This window comes from Xyrauchen texanus, chromosome 2 (genome assembly GCF_025860055.1).
Source record: "Xyrauchen texanus isolate HMW12.3.18 chromosome 2, RBS_HiC_50CHRs, whole genome shotgun sequence".
Classification (NCBI taxonomy): Eukaryota; Metazoa; Chordata; class Actinopteri; order Cypriniformes; family Catostomidae; genus Xyrauchen; species Xyrauchen texanus.
In genome coordinates this window covers 9,333,323-9,350,966 of record NC_068277.1, presented here as the reverse complement: position 1 = coordinate 9,350,966, position 17,644 = coordinate 9,333,323, and the positions used below count along the sequence as shown (strand labels likewise).

General features: G+C 40.5%; 1 protein-coding gene across 13 annotated transcripts in view; it reads right to left on the bottom strand.

The window, feature by feature from the left end:
- The window catches only part of mical2a (microtubule associated monooxygenase, calponin and LIM domain containing 2a), an 89,924-nt gene that overhangs the window by 50,881 nt on the left and 21,399 nt on the right, over positions 1-17,644 (bottom strand). For all 13 annotated transcript variants that reach the window (XR_007971922.1, XR_007971927.1, XM_052141502.1 and 10 more), the window contains exon 2: positions 4,750-5,124. Coding sequence is in view for 11 of the 13 variants with exons in the window: in XM_052141502.1 (XP_051997462.1) it covers positions 4,750-5,007 (258 nt within the window). In the remaining 2 variants the exon portion in view is untranslated. The remainder of the gene's footprint in view (positions 1-4,749; positions 5,125-17,644) is intronic.

Here is a 17,644-nt window from a genome sequence, read left to right as displayed (position 1 = left end):
GCTGTATTAATTGTAAATGTGTTCATTACGATTAAGAAAAAATAATGTCGAATCCAGGGTGTGCTGAGTGACTCAAGTCAGGCTTCCTAAGCAACCAATTGACGCGGTTGCTAGGGTGGGTAGAGTCACATGGGATAACCTCCTCATGGTTGCCACAATGTGGTTTTCGCTCTCGGTGGGGCACGTGGTGAGTTGTGCGTGGATGTCGCGGAGAATAGCACAAAGCCTCCACACACGCTAGGTCTCCACAGTAATGCGCTCAACAAGCCACGTGATAAGATGCACAGATTGACGGTCTCAGGCATCTGAGATTCGTCCTCTGCCACCCGGATAGAGACGAGCCACTACGCCAACACAAGAACTTAGGGCGCATTGGGAATTGGGCATTCCAAATTGGGGAGAAAAAAAAGAAGAAAAGAAAATAATAATTAACAAGTTTAACTTTTTTATTTATTTGCATGCATTAATGTGTTAATTCTGACAGCTCTACTTATATTATATTATTACATTTTTAAAACATATATATTTTTAAATGTTTTGTTGAAAAATGTGCTATCTTTCTTTTAAAGAAATGTCAATTGTTTTGATATTTTGTAATGACATGAAGCAACAGGTACATTTCTCTCTTTCTGTCTCTCTCTCTCTCGTGTGTGTGTGTGTGTGTGTGTGTGTGTAACCCATGATAATGAATATAATTTGCACAAAGAGCTACATACATGGATGATACGGCTGTGCTCTTTGTAAACAGATAAATTACAAACAGGTCTACTCTCATATGGAGTACACAGTTTGATCGGGTTACCCCTAAAACCACAGAGCACTGATCTAACAAACAACATCTGTTATATACATATATTACAACCATAGCCCCAAAATCATGACAAACCTGTAAGTAACTGAGGTGTAATCTGTTCCACCATCTACATGTTTGGTTTATGAATGATAATGACATTCATTTATATAATGATAAATGAATTCAACAAAGATTATGTAATTGCTTGTCACGAAGATGAAGCCACGGATGGCCGCCTCGGTATGGAGCTCTCCAGTTCGTTTGCTGGTTTTTAGGGGGTTTGTCCTGTGTTTAGTCAATTATTTATGATCAGTTTTTTCAGAGATGAGCTGATGAATATTCGGCAGCACACGCCAGACAATCTTTTACTGTTTTTTGATTATTCGGACGTTCTGTTGGACATTTTAGTCGAAGGAGCTGCCGTATTGTACAAGAACGCTAGAACACGCAAATGTGAGAAGTGAGCCAGCATGCTGGTTAAGCTGCGACAGCGCGGCTTTCGAACCATGCTGCCAAGCATCCATCTAGCGAATCTCCACTCTCTTCCAAACAAAATGGACTAATCACTTCTCCTCACCCACAAAAATAAGGACTTTGCAAATTCTGCAGCATTATGCTTCACGGAAACCTGGCTGAGTGAAGCCATTCTGGACAGCATATTACATCTGCCGGGCTTCCAGCTGTTCAGAGCAGATCGCACCACGGAGTTAACGGGGAAAACAAGAGGTGGTGGAACGTGTTTTCTGTCAACAAATGTTGGTGTACAGATGTAATAACACAGAAGAAGATGTGCTGTCCTAATTTAGGGGCACTTTTCATAAACTGTAAGCCTTTCTATTTGCAGCAGGAGTTTTCCTAGTGTATTCCGTGAGTGTTTATATTCCTCCACAAGCGTGTGTGAGTGCAGCGCTGCCAACAGCTGGCTGATCAGATCACAGACACAGATTAACAACATCAAGACTCACTTATCATTATTCTTGGAGATTTTAACAAAGGAAACCTCACACGTGAACTGCTCAAATATAGACAGCACATTACATGCCCCACCAGAGACAGAAATACAGTGGATCATTGCTACACAACAATATAGGATGCATATCGCTCAGTCCCACGTGCAGCTTTAGGACTCCCTGATCACCGTCTGGTTCATCTTCCTCCGACATACAGGCAGAAACTAAAATCAGCTAAGCTTGTGGTAAAGACTGTAAAAAGATGGACCAATGAAGCAGAGCTGGAACTACAAGCCTGTTTTGACTGCACAGATGTGAGGTTTTTTTGAGGCTGCAATCACAGACCTGGACGATACTGTAACATCATATATCAGTCTCTCTGAGGATGTGTGCATTCCTACTAGGACTTATTTAACATACAACAATGACAAACCATGGTTTACAGCAAAACACAGGCAGCTTCATCAGGCCAAAGAGGATGCTTACAGAAGTGGGGATAAAATCTTGTACAATCTGGCCAAATACAGACTGACAAAGGTGATTAGAATGGCTAAAAGAAGCTATTCTGAAAAAAAAAACACTGTAGGGAACCTCAGTGCAACCTCAACCCTGTAGCTGTCAACCTCAATGTTATAACTGTAGTTTTGAAAAGCCCAGTCGCACACCTCACACCCGCTCTGACCTTCACAGCACACAAACATTTACGCCTCCTGCCACCACCCTCCACCCCTCTCCTGCAACTCAACATGCACTTAAGATCTGTGAAGATGATGACTGCCGGGTCTTCGGGTAACAGAAGACAAGAAAAGCACAGGGCCCAGACGGTATTTCACCCACTTGTCTAAAATCCTGTGCTGACCAGTTGGCCCCCCACCTTCACACAGATCTTCTACAAATCACTGAAGCAGAATTAAGTTCCCTCACTTAATCCTTTCTGGATCCCCTTTAATTTGCTTATAGAGCAAACAGGTCTGTGGATGATGTAGTCAATATGGGACTGCATTACATATTTCAACATCTAGACAGACCAGGGACTTATGCAAGGATACTATTTGTTGACTTCAGTTTGGCTTTTAACACCATCAACCCGTTCTCCTATGGACTAAATTAACCCAGCTCTCTGTTCCTGGCTCTAACGGTCAGTGGATTACCAGCTTTCTGACAGACAGGCAGCAGCTAGTGAGAATGGGGAAATTCACCTCCAGCAAATGTACAAACAGCACTGGTGCCCCCCATGGATGTGTGCTCTCTCCACTACTCTTCTCCCTGTACACAAATGACTGCACCGCCAAGGACCCCTCTGTTAAGCTCCTGAAGTTTGCAAATGACCTTACAGTCATCGGCCTCATCCAAAATGACAATGAGTCTGCATAGAGAAGGGAGGTTGTACAGCTGGCCATCTGGTGCAGTCAAAACAACCTGGAGCTGAACACGCTTAAAACAGTGGAGATGATTGCGCCCCGTCTGCAGCGGGTCATCCCCGCCTTGCTCGACCTGGGAGGGAGCATGAGGGTAAAAAAACAACAAAACAAATATAGGCGAGGGATAAAGGCCAACACGGAGCAACAGAGCGAGAGAGAGAGGGGAGAGAGAGAGAGGAAAAAACACATTCACCGGTTCTGTAATGCACCGTCACGTGGTCCTCGATCACTCCTCCACCCTCTCAGGTGGACAGCAGCCGCTCCTCCCGGGCGGACCGGAGCCAGACCTATGACCTCCGGCGGACAGAACACCCCTTCGCATTCCCGGCGACTCATGGGGACACTCCTCCGCCACTGGCACCACTCCAGGCGGTCGGGGAGTCGCTTCCCTTCTCCCCTCACAGACGGCGGTCTTCTCTCGACCCTCAGCATTTCTGGGGGACGGCAGGGCACTCCTCCGCCCCTGGCAGTGGCTCCATCACTCCAGGCGGTCGGCGAGTCCAGTCCCCACTCGCCTTGCGGATGGAGGCCATTACCCGCGTCCAGGCGGTTGGGTTACTCTGTCCCCCGGCAGATGGCAGCGACGCTCCCCTGGGTGGACGGCAGTGTCGAAGACTCCGCGACGGGCATCCCTCCTCCCTCCCGGGTTTCAGCACCAATGTAAAGCGGTTAATGGGCAAGGAGGAGGTGAGAACCAGCTTGACAATATAAATAATATTTTTAATAATAAACTGAACGAAAAACAGACAAACATAAGCACAGAGCAGCTGCATGTCATTCTCTCTCTCTCTCTCTAAACCATCGTTACCGGCCACCTTTATCCCTCGCGTGGCCCCATCAGGCTGACTGGGGACCGGGCATGCGTTGTTCCAGCCCAGCCCTGCCCTGCCCTCCTCCACTCTACAATTGGTTCTCACCTTCCCACCCTCCAAGAACTGTACATATCCAGAGTGACAAAAAGGGCTGGTAAAATCACTCTTGACCCCACTCACCCAGCACACTTCCTCTTCGAACTATTGCCCTCTGTCCGGCGCAACAGAGCACTGAGAACCAGAATAGCCAGGCACAGGAACAGTTTTTTCCCTCAGGCCATCCACCTCATGAACAGTTAAAACTGCCCCCAAATACTCTCCATTGTGGCAATACAACCATGTGCATATTAAATCCATATGTTCCAACTTAAATCCATATTTCATTTATATTCTTATAATATCCTACCTCTTCTTCAATACATTACATCACCTGTACATAATTTTATATCTATATATAAAATATTTTAACAACATTATTAGCGCTATTGAATATTTATCTTTTTATCTGTTATATCTTATCTTTTAATGTCTGTATATATATATATATATATATATATATATATATATATATATATATATATATATATATATATATATATATATATATGTTTAAATGTATATATTTGTATATATTTTTATTCTCTTGCATTGGAAGCTTCTGTCACCATAACAAATTCCTTGTGTGTGTAAGCATACATGGCAATAAAGGTCATTCTCATTCTCATTTAAAAGTCATATTTCTTAGTATTAGTATTGGCATTTTGCAAACTTACCTTAGTGCCCTCACAGGCTTTGCCTTTTTTATACTCTTTGTGGCTGGCTCTCTTGTCCAGCTTGCTCCAAAGTGCTTTGGCCTTCCAGCAGGTCACCGTGCTCTTCAGACTGCTATAGAAGGTGCTGTGCTCCAGAGGATCCAGCTCCAGGTAACTGCACATGATGTTGAAAGCCTGTAGGGTGCTCTTACAGTCAGAGACCTGGACAAAGTTCTCAAACAGCTGTCCTGCCTTCTTATCATCTTCAGCGTCTCCCATCGTCTTCCCTCTAGGAGTGTGGATGCTTGACTGGTAGATATCTCTATTGCTCCTCTTCTCCCGTTCACCTTGCTGAACAGCTATGCCCTCACTCTGGTCTCCTCACCCATGCCAAATCTGAAAAGACAACAAGAATTTCTTGATTTCAACATTTTCTGAAGAAAATTTGAGGTGTGCTTGCCTGTTCAAAACCCACTGCCACAGGGTGTTGTGGGTAGTTGCTAAGGCATTCTGAGTGATTTTAGTGCATTGCTATATGGTTTCTGCTGTGTTCTAGGTGGTTGCTAGGACATTTGCTGGGTGGCAGGTGGTTGCTTACTGGCCCAAGTTTAAAAAAGTCTCTAATGGACTCAAATCAAGCAAATTTCAGAAACACTGCCAGCTTAAATGTTTGATTTTGTTAATACAATTTCTAAATAAAGTACTGAAATTAAAATATGAAAGCAATGGATCAACATTTATGTCATATTCAAAATTGTTGTGAATAAATAAAATTAAGTTTCTACTTTCAACATTATTTGAACTTTTCACCTTTATTTTGTTGGACAAGAACATTTGGTTTTTGACCATTACAAAATGGGTTAAATATGTACCCTTTGTGCATGACACAAGTAATTTTTCCAATAATTGTTTACAGAGAGATTGTTTCACTTTTTAATTGTCTATATCACAATTCCAGTGGGTCAAAATTTTACATACACCAAGTTAACAGTGCCTTTAAGCAGCTTGGAAAATTCCATAAAATGATGTCAAGCCTTTAGACAATTAGCTTCTGATAGGTGGTGTACTGAATTGGATGTGTACCTGTGGATGTATTTTAAGGTCTACCTTCAAACTCAGTGCCTCTTTGCTTGACATCATGGGAAAATCAAAAGAAATAAGCCCAGAAAAGAATGGTGGAGCTCCACAGGTCTGGCTCATCCTTGGGAGCAATTTCCAAACACTTGAAGGTTCCACGTTCATACAATAGTACGTAAATATAAACACCATGGGACCACACAGCCATAATACCGCTCAGGAAGGAGATGCATTCTGTCTCCTAGACATGAACGTAATTTGCTGCAAAAAGTGCAAATAAATCCCAGACCAACAGCAAAGGACCATGTGAAGATCCAGGAGGAAACAGGTAGACAAGTATCTATATCCACAGTAAAACGAGTCCTATGTTGACATTACCTGAAAGGCTGCTCATCAAGGAAAAAACCAATGCTCCAAAACTGCCATTAAGAAGCCAGACTACAGTTTGCAAGTGTACATGGGGACAAAGATGTCCACTGGTCTGATGTAACAAAAATGTAACTTTTTGGCCATAATTACCATCGTTATGTTTGGATGAAAAAGGGTGAGGCTTGCAAGCTGAAGAACACCATCCCAACTGTTTAGCATGGGGGTGGCCGCATCATGTTGTGGGTGTGCTTTCCTGTAGGAGGGACTGGTGCACTTCACAAAATAGATGGCATCATGAGGTAGGAAAATTATGTGGAAATACTGAAGCGACATCTCAAGACATTAGCCAGGAAGTTCAAGCTGGTTCGCAAATGGGTCTTCCAAATAATCAATGACCCCAAGCATACCTCCAAAGTTGTGGTAAAATGGCTTAAGGACAGCAAAGTCAAGGTATTGGAGTGGACATCACAAAGCTCTGACCTCAATCTGGTAGAATTGAAAAAGTGTGTACACACATAAGACTCAGCTGCACCAGTTCTATATGGAGGAATGGGCCAAAATTCCAGCAACTTATTGTTAGAAGCTTGTTGAAGGCTACCCAAAATGTTTGACCCAAGTTAAACAATTTAAAGGCAATGCTACCAAATACTATCAAAGTGTATGTAAACTTCTGACCCACTGGGAATGTGATGAAAGTAATAAAAGCTGAAATAAGTCCTTCTCACTACTATTATTCTGACATTTTAAATTCTTAAAATAAAGTAGTGATCCTGACTGACCTAAGACAGGAAATGTTTTCTATGATTAAATGTCAGGAATTTTGAAGAACTGAGTTTCAATTTATTTGGTTAAGGTGTATGTCAATTTCTGACTTCAACTGTAATATTTTGGGTGTCAATCATTAATGTAATTTTTTTCACCAGGGGAAAAAAAAAAATAAGAAAAAAAAATTTGATCCAGGGAACTCTGGTTAAGTTGACACCTAATGGCCCTAATATATTATGGACCCTAGATAAGGATCGGGTCCCTCCTATGTATGTCTATGGGAATCTTTTCTTAAGTCTCTCTTAAAATCTTGAGTCTTATCATCATCATTCAAATTGGCATCTCTGTAAACATTCAACACAATCTATTCACCAAATGTTAAAACTTAGGATTGGGGGTTTGTTCAAATTCCTAAGTATGAAAAATAGTAATATTGATGCTTGCCTAAACAAACATCAATATAATTACGTGATGTCGTGTTGAAGTCGTTTAAGGCTCTGATGGCTTTATGAAATGAGAAACAGAGCTTGACTGGCAGAAAAAGGGACGTGCCTGTTTCTGTTAGCCTTGACAGTGGTTTGACGTCAAATATATCAATTCAGCCCTCTTCAACATGTTTGCTCTTCACTGGAGATAGCACCTGATTCAACCAGACTGGCAGTCATGCATTTTGAAGAGTGCATAGAAACAAAACAAAAACTGTTTGTCTTGCGGCTTTGCCCTACTGAACTGTGAACAGGACAGAGGTGCATTTTTTAGGCGGTTGGGGACACGTTGCTACCCTGGCAACAAAACTCTGGTTGGTGTGTATTTATAGTGAACTCCTCAATAAGATTTCAAAGCCCCTTCACTTCCTCAAGATAGCAAACATAATTTAAAAAGAGACACCACAAAGCATAAGCACACTTTCAAGAATAAACCATAACACCACATAGTGAGACATTTTCTTATGCACATCATCCAGTCTTTCATAACATACATAATGTCTAAATATTCATAATATGCAAAGTGCTGAAAGTAAAATCATGTCCTTTCTGTTTGGATATGAAGACAAGAGACTCTTTGAAAGCACATGAAAGCAGATGTGGAAAGTTTGGCTCAGTAATACTAGACTCACTTTACTCAAGAACACATTTTTCTTTGGGAAAGGACATACCCTTGATTTTGTGGTGAGATAATGTTAGTGTCGAGAGGAATAAAGGGAAAGACGAGTATATTTGCAGACTCTTACTCTATATGTCTTTTTTATACCTGTCTTTAACTCTCAAAGGTATAGTATACACAAAAATGAGAATTCTGTCATAATTTACTCACTCCCTATTTTCTTAAATCTATGGAGCACAAAAGGAAATGTTAACAGAATGCTGATACTGCTCTTTTCCATATGGCAAAGATAGACATTTACCAGGGGCAGAAAATCTCCCCCCAAAAAAACACGATAGAAGCACCTTAAGATTTGTCCATTCTACTTGTGCACTATTTTATGTAAGTCGGTAGCTTTTTTAATTCCCTTTATTTAAGTGTAAGGATCTCATTGATGCTTACACGTATTCAAACCTGGCACATTGTGAGCTGTTGTGACTTGGGGTGGGTAAAAATATAGATTTTCCGAAGCGATGATCGATTCCGATATCGATTCTTACATCCCAAGATCTATCTTTTACTCTATGCGCAACCCTCCACTACAATGAGAGGAAATATCTTGCATTTGCAACCAAATTTCACGTTATGTGACTAGCATGTATATATATATATATATATATATATATATATATATATATATATATATATATATATATATATATATATGTGGCAACTGGCTGGTAAATGTTTAGATGGAAAAACTAATAAAATATAATTATTAAAATAAATACTTTCGTAATTTACCTATTTAAATGGTCTCCTGTATAATTCACAGCATTGGATGGGAGAGAATTTCTCTCACATGTAAGCAAAAGGGACATTATAACTGAAATATACCCATATTAATCGATATTGAATTGAATCAAATTGAAATCGGATTCGGAATGGAATCGAGAGCTTGTGTATCTGAACCAAATTTAATCGGGACATCTGTATCAGTACCCAACTCTATCTTTGAAAACCTTACCTAAAAAGAATATGCATACACACGAATGACAATATCACAGTGAAGAATGAAAAGACAAGTTTGAAATAACATGAGGGTGAGTCAATGTTGAATTAAAATTTGGGGTTGAACTAACGCTTTCAAAACAGGCTTGGAGCTTTAATATACAGTGAGGGGAAAAGTATTTGATCCCCTGCTGATTTTGTACGTTTGCCCACTGACAAAGAAATGATCAGTCTATAATTTTAATGGTAGGTTAATTTGAACAGTGAGAGACAGAATAACAAAATCCAGAAAAACTCATGTCAAAAATGTTATAAATTGAATTGCATTTTAATGAGGAAATAAGTATTCGACCCCTCTGCAAAACATGACTTAGTACTTGGTGACAAAACCCTTGATGGCGATCACAGAGGTCAGACGTTACTTGTAGTTGGCCACCAGGTTTGCACACATCTCAGGAGGGATTTTGTCCCACTCCTCTTTGCAGATCTTCTCCAAGTCATTAAGGTTTGAGGCTGACGTTTGGCAACTCAAACCTTCAGCTCCCTCCACAGATTTTCTATGGGATTAAGGTCTGGAGACTGGCTACGCGACTCCAGGACCTTAATGTGCTTCTTCTTGAGCCATTCCTTTGTTGCCTTGGCCGTGTGTTTTTGGTCATTGTCATGCTGCAATACCCATCCACGACCCATTTTCAATGCCCTGGCTGAGGGAAGGAGGTTCTCACCCAAGATTCGACGGTACATGGCCCCATCCATTGTCCCTTTGATGCGGTGAAGTTGTCCTGTCCCCTTAGCAGAAAAACACCCCAAAGCATAATGTTTCCACCTCCATGTTTGACAGTGGGGATGGTGTTCTTGGGGTCATAGGCAGCATTCCTCCTCCTCCAAACACGGCGAGTTGAGTTGATGCCAAAGAGCTCGATTTTGGTCTCATCTGACCACAACACTTTCACCCAGTTCTCCACTGAATCATTCAGATGTTCATTGGCAAACTTCAGACGGGCCTGTACATGTGCTTTCTTGAGCAGGGGGACCTTGCGGGCGCTGCAGGGTTTCAATACTTCACGGCGTAGTGTGATACCAATTGTTATCTTGGTGACTATGGTCCCAGCTGCCTTGAGATCATTGACAAGATCCTCCCGTGTAGTTCTGGGCTGATTCCTCACCGTTCTCATGATCATTGCAACTCCACGTGGTGAGATCTTGCATGGAGCCCCAGACCGAGGGAGATTGACAGTTCTTTTGTGTTTCTTCCATTTGCGAATAATCGCACCAACTGTTGTGACCTTCTCACCAAGCTGCTTGGCGATGGTCTTCTAGCCCATTCCAGCCTTGTGTAGATCTACAATCTTGTCCCTGACATCCTTGGACAGCTCTTTGGTCTTGGCCATGGTGGAGAGTTTGGAATCTGATTGATTGATTGCTTCTGTGAACAGGTGTTTTTTATACAGGTAACAAGCTGAGATTAGGAGCACTCCCTTTAAGAGTGTGCTCCTAATCTTAGCTCGTTACCTTTATAAAAGACACCTGGGAGCCAGAAATCTCTGATTGAGAGGGGGTCGAATACTTATTTCCCTCATTAAAATGCAATTCAATTTATAACATTTTTGACATGCGTTTTTCAAGATTTTTTTGTTGTTATTCTGTCTCTCACTGTTCAAATTATCCTACCATTAAAAATTATAGACTATAGATCATTTCTTTGTCAATGGGTAAACGTACAAAATCAGCAGGGGATCAAATACTTTTTTCCCTCACTGTAAAAGGTCAGAAACTAATAGATGCATCTCTAAAGACACCTGACCATTTCAGTGCTTCTAGAAAGTTGTTCCCTCCCCAACTTTCCTTGTGTATACAAATTAATATTACTGTTTGAAATCTGCAGTACAATATCCACTTCACCAGTGATGGAGGCAACTCAAATTGCAGTATAAGGCATGGTGGCAGAACTCAGAGCCGGTGGTGTTTTTAGGACACTGTTTTGGTAGCGGTGACCTGAGAGAGGGGATGTGTCAGCTCTTGTCATGTGGCTGTTAGACGAACTCCCTCTGGAGACAGACGAGCTAATACTCACATACACTGAATTCCAGCAGCCAGACGCCTAACATAGTTCTGCATCAGGCCACACCTCTACTGTCACTCTTATTTACATAAAGAGTGAGAACAGGCTATTCAGAGGCACCTCACTGGACAACGACTCAGTCAAATAAGACAGCAAACACTCTACACTTTCTAGTTAGCTTTAAGCAACCACTTGATAAAATGGTCAGAACTGCCTTTAAAAGTTACCAAATTATGTGATCTGCATGTCAAGCGATTTTAAACTCATTTTCAAGTTGTATCACCTCCTTCTGAAATTGGCCATTTTTTAATGAGGCTGTGTTTGGAATGTAATACTAATATACTGCTTACTGCATAGTACATAGTGTACACTGTACACTGTAAACAGCCTATTATTTTGAGAAAATAGCATATAGAAGAGTTTACATTATGCATAGATAAACATTTACAGTAGTATGTCACATAGCTGTCACATGACTTCCTTCGTTGTGTGCTTAGTTCAACAAGTGGTGCCAGTTATCACATAAAAAATAAAAATGGTTTCTTTGTATTTTTAATCTAATTAAATGTCAACTTTTGTCTGATTAACTCGTGAGTCAAGAAAGAGAAAAACAGCTAAATAATGTCAAATAAATGTGGCCAATATTACTTCAGTTTCATTTGTCACAAATGGAAGGTCAAGTTTATCAAATTGTATTGCTCTACCAGTATTTATATAGCACCATTTAAAAAAAGTGTTCACAAAGTGCCTCACAGAAAACATATAAATGCACACTCACGTACATAGGATAAAATATAAAGTAAAAAAATATATAATTAAAAGAAAAAGAAAAAAAAATGCATAGAATAGTAATAAAAACCAATTAAGTTCAGAAGTAGGGCTGGGCGATAAAACAATATCGATATTTATCACGATAAAGAAAATCCACGATAAGCTTTTGAGGAATTTTCGATATTTACTGCATGTCGCTAAAACACAAGCAGCTCGGCTTTCTCAGGCTGCGTTTCCACTGGGGCGGACACTCACAGCGCTTGGAAAGAGCTTCCTCCGCACCGCTGCCAATCCTACGATCCACCTTGCGAGCATGATGCTCGGCTTTCATAGGAATGAATTGAAAACGCTCTCAGCTTCGCTCACAACGCGCCAGTGGTAACGTAGGGTCAGACTGGATGAACTTGCTAATGCTAGCTGCCTTGCTAACAATTAGGTTACGTCAGACACCAGATTGATTTCATCTGCACCACAAGACTTCATGACAATGGTTGCGCCCTCTCATCGTCTCTAGTGAAGAGCGCGACAGAACAACAGTGATGAGGACAACAGCTCTGATCTTTCTGCGCTGTAATATTGTTCTCTAGCACCAAACATGCATCATTTCTGCCCTGTCCCGCTCCGCACACATTGCCTCTTTTCCCTGCATGTGTGTAGACATGAAGCGCCGCATGAGTTAACGTGGTTTCAAAGCACCTTTTAGACCATAACGTTTTTCCCTTCTAAATGTATCCTTATTAATCTGCATGTTACGAGCCTCTAATGATAAACAAATCGAATAAACAAATCGATTTCTGTTTTAATTTTGTGAAAATTAATTAGATGTCTAGAATGGATAAGGAAAGACTAAAATTACTAGTTGGTAGACTAGTCTCTCACTTTAATGAAAATATACAAATGTTTTTTACACCCCTGAACCCACATTCAGCATCATTCCACGGTCACAAGGGCTTCTATGCCCCATACTTGGGTATCTGAATCTAAAGAAATATAAAAAATATTTCATTTTAATGGAAAAATATTCCAACAAATACTGGACTGAGACTATTTTGACTGTTTAGAATAAATATTTTCTTCTTTTCTTCTGTCAACTTTGAAATAAAAAAGAAAGTGCAATGTGTAAATGTATATCGTGATAAATATCGATATCGAACAATATGAAAAAGATTAACGTGATAACAATTTTGGCCATATCGCCCAGCCCTATTCAGAAAACAATTGTTGAATTGCACTCTTGCAGTTTCACTCTGTTATATGCTACATATTATGTGAAATGTAGTAGGTAATCCAGTTATTCCATATATGCATAAAATTTGCATAGTTTAAAACATCACCATGCAACCGCTTCTACACAACAGCAGAGATTGCATCCAAACTCAAAACAACTGTAATTTGTGGTCTTACAGTATGTGCGTCTGCATGCAAGGCTAAATTAAAACATGTCAATAACTATAACTAAGCGAGGCTGGCATGTCAGGCTTCACGGATGGAGTAAAAACAGCTATTAGATCCATGTGTAGAGGCATTCCTCTTGAGCAGTGAAAAGTAGCACATACTGTCCTCCCCGTTTCCACTTCAAGCTAAAGCTGCTTTGTGCTGACTTGCATACCATGACTTCACCATCTGACAGAATGGAAAGGGCCAATGCGGGCAGACGCTACTAGCCCACAGAACAACAGTAAAATTTGCACACATAGACAATCCTGCATACAGACACAAAAGGAAAAAATACCGTGAATTACTGTGACAGGGTATTTATTAAAAAACTATTATTTTTGCCCTTGCACTGATGGGAATTCCAGTGATGTAAAATACAGACCTAACATAGTACTGCCTAGTCAAGACTAAATTAGTCTTGGACTGCCCACAGAGCATTTATTTCTAAGCATTTTATTTATTTTTTTGCAGACTAAAATGGCAAGAGCTTTCTCAAAAGTGCAAGCTCCAATTTGCTTGGCTGGCGGCTAAGGATCTTCTGGGAGTCCTCATTTTTTTTAGATTGCCAGGAAACAAAGTGGTGTTTATAAGGTGCCAGGTTGATTGAATGAACATTTATAACGATAAACTAATCATTATTTGCTATAATTTTAAAACATTGAAACAAATGAAAGGTTTATGGCATTGAATCTTTTGAAAGATACACAGAGTTTTGTTTGAGGCAACAGAATTATTGATGCAAATTTTGGGAAATTCTTTTAACCAAATAACCGCCAGTATTTACCGGTTATTAACCATTAACCGACAAACTAAAAATCAAATAAGAGACTGAGGCATGACAAAGGCTAAACATGTTTTGTCATCCAAAAATATGTTTTTCATTGTTAGTGCAACGAATGGAACCTTATTGTTAAGTGTTACCGGGATTTCTTAAAATCTCTTAAAAGAGTTTTAAACCCTGAACTAAACTAACCAACCTTTTACAAATTAAGAAATTAAGAGGGCCTGGGTAGCTCAGCAAGTATTGACGGTGACTACCACCCCTGGAGTTCTCGAGTTAGAACGTGCTGAGTGACTCCAGCCAGGTCTCCTAAGCAACCACATTGGTCCGGTTGCTAGGGAGGGTAGAGTTACATGGAGTAACCTCCTAGAGGTCGCTATAATGTGGTTCTCGCTCTCGGTTGGGCTCGTGGTTAGTTGTGCGTTGATGTAGAATAGCGTCGGCCTCCACACACGCTACGTCACTGCGGTAACGCGCTGAACAAGCCACAAGATAAGACGCGTGGCAACTGAGATTCGTCCTCTGCCACCCGGAGTGAGACGAGTCACTACGCCACCACGAGGACTTTGAGCGCATTGGGAATTGGGCATTCCAAATTGGGGAGAAAAGGGGAAAAATACAATGAATTAATAAAGTAATTATTCATTTGTAATAAATCATTATGGACTAACATAAATTCTAATCACCGGGTCTACGCACATTGCTATGCTAAGGTAATTGCTATGATGGAGACTGCTTTGCAGTTATTTTAATTTCAAATGTGGAACTATTGTTTAGATTTATTCAGATTCATATTTAACTGCCCCAATCCACCAGTAAAAAATTAAATATATAAAAAACCTACAGCTGGTCAGTCTAATGGTCGCTTCCTGTCTAAGTGGGCTGTTCCTGACCAGAATAAACTGTAATCTGGACCAGACTTTAAACCGATAGTCAAAAGCATGGTTTTGTAAAACTATGGGACTAAATATATAGAGACAAATACACACATCACACACAAACATATACAAAAATGATTTCATCTATGAAAACAGACAGAAAAAACAATATCACATGCAAGAAATCACTATGGCCACTACATAAAAAACACTTCAAGCAAAAACAGTAATAAAACATGCATATCATATACGAGGCACTGATTTACCTCTTGATTTACTTGGCTTGCTGTGGACACACCTTTCTTCCTTGTGGGAAAGGGTGCAATTTGATGAATTCAAAGTGAAGTCACCACCATAGTCCACACCACTTTATTAGCATGAAAGCCCAGTGTGTGTTTTTACAAGGGACATAGGCACGGCCCACCAACAACAGGCAAATGGCTGCTAGAAAAACAGATCTAGGGCATGAAGTGTGCAGTCTGATGTTGCTGTGTGAGCTTCCAACTATCAGACCAAACAAAAGGAAGCTGATGTCAGTGAGGAAACCCAGTAAGAGATGGGAGCCAAACGAAACAGCGTTAATTACCACCCTATGCAAAGAAAACCAGGAAGGAACCCCCATCAGATAAGCAGACATTACGCCTGATAGCTGGATGGCAATCTCGGAAAACAATGTTTCTCAGCATCCCTCGTGGGCTTAACCTTTCCCAGCACCGCAAGCACGTTCCCAGTGTCTGATACTAGCAGTAGTTCTGTACGAACTTGTTGTATGAACTACTGCCAAAACAAAAGGAAGCCGTCCTGGACAGAAGTACAAACAATGTGTTATCTAAGTGGTCTCAGTGAACAGTGTTTTTCTCGTGTAGAGAAAATCATTCATTCACACATAAGTGAGAGTTGGGAGATGGAGCAGCTGTGGGCTGTCTTGGAGGTTGTCTGACTCTTCTCAAAAGGATATTTATCTTAAGACACTCATGCAAGTTTGGCAAAAAGCACTCTGGAGAATAACCATTTGCAGAGATGGTTATACAAATAGATTTAATAAGTCTCATTCTTTTGCAATGTGGCCTGTAGATTGTGTAACAGAGTTTACAGTATAGTAACTAACAAAAAAGTACGAAGCACCACCATGGTATTACCACACTCTGAAAAATGCTGGGTTCATTTTTAAACCCAAATGCTGGGTTGGACCTGTTGGGTGATTTTATTGGGTTATTTTCTCAATATTGGGTAGTTTTGGGGTAGTGGCTGGGTCCTTTTCACTGACAGTTGAATCTATACACCCCTCCCCCACCCCATTGCGATAACCCAGTGGTGGCTTCAGAACAACCCAGCTGCTGAGTTACCTGACGCTGGCTTTTTTGATTGTCTTCAGGAGATAGCGGTTCTCAGCGTGGACAAACTGTAGGATTAATTTGCCGCAATTGTGTCAGTGTTTTTATCTATAATATCAATACTGTACAGCAGAAAATGCAAAGACACCGTTCCATAATCAGAACTGGACAGCTCATATGGCAGCAACTGTTATTAGGGGCGGCTGTGGCAGAGTGGTAATCGCAGGGTTGGTGGTTCGATTCCCGGTCCACACGACTCCACATGCCAAAGTGTCCTTGGGCAAGACACTGAACCCCAAGTTGCTCCCAATGGCTGGCTAGTGCCTTGCATGGCAGCTCTGCCGCCATTGGTGTATGAGTGTGTGTGTGAATTGGTGAATGGGACACAGTGTAAAGCACTTTGGTAACCTTTAAGGTTAAAAAAAAGTGCTATCTAAGTGCCTACTATTTACCATTTATTAGGTGTCATTTTAGCTTTGTGAGCTAGATAAATTATTTTTAATAGATTTATTTACTTTTCTGTTTTTGTTTTGTTTTGTTTGATTTATTTGTAAATGTCTCCTTTCGGCGAAATTTTACATTTAAATAAAAAATATATTATCTACATGATTAATTTAGTTCATGTCCTGTATCAGCCTGTCTACACGGGACACGAGCAGTGCATCATTGATACGAAGGCCATTTCACAACACTCGCGTCACAGGCATCAGGGCTTCAAAACACTGCTCTATACTAGCGTCATGAGGAGCTTTGTCCAACATCGAAATAAATAATGAGCCATCGAACTTCAAATCATAGTCTGACTTTTTCTTTGTACGTTAGAGCTATCACCAGTGAGGCAAAAACTTTTGTGAAAAGTCACAAACTGGTGCAAACTTCGACCTGTTATTGCACAGAACAATTCTGTTGACTGTTAGATTGCTAAGATTGGTATGGGTTGATATCTTTCTTTAACCTTTTTGCTTTTTTTTCTTATTGTATTTTTGTAGGTCGGAACAAATGGTGGAGTACCTCCAGCTGGCTGAGATGTCAAGGCCTTATTCCCCTACATCCTGCACTCCACAAAACAGGCCTGCACATATTAATTAATTTAATTTAATTTTATGGATTTTTTTAAATTACTTCCATAAATGGTTTTCTAGTAATCAACACTAGAATTATAAGACTTAGACCTAAAATTTAAAGGGATAAAAATACACTCATCATTTACTCACTCTCATGCCATCTCGGATGTGTATAACTTAAGCCTGGGACATATTTCCCCTGCAACCTAATCTTACAAATTAAGATTTTTAGAAGAATATCTCAGGACTATTGGTCCATTCAATGCTGAATGAATGGTGACCAA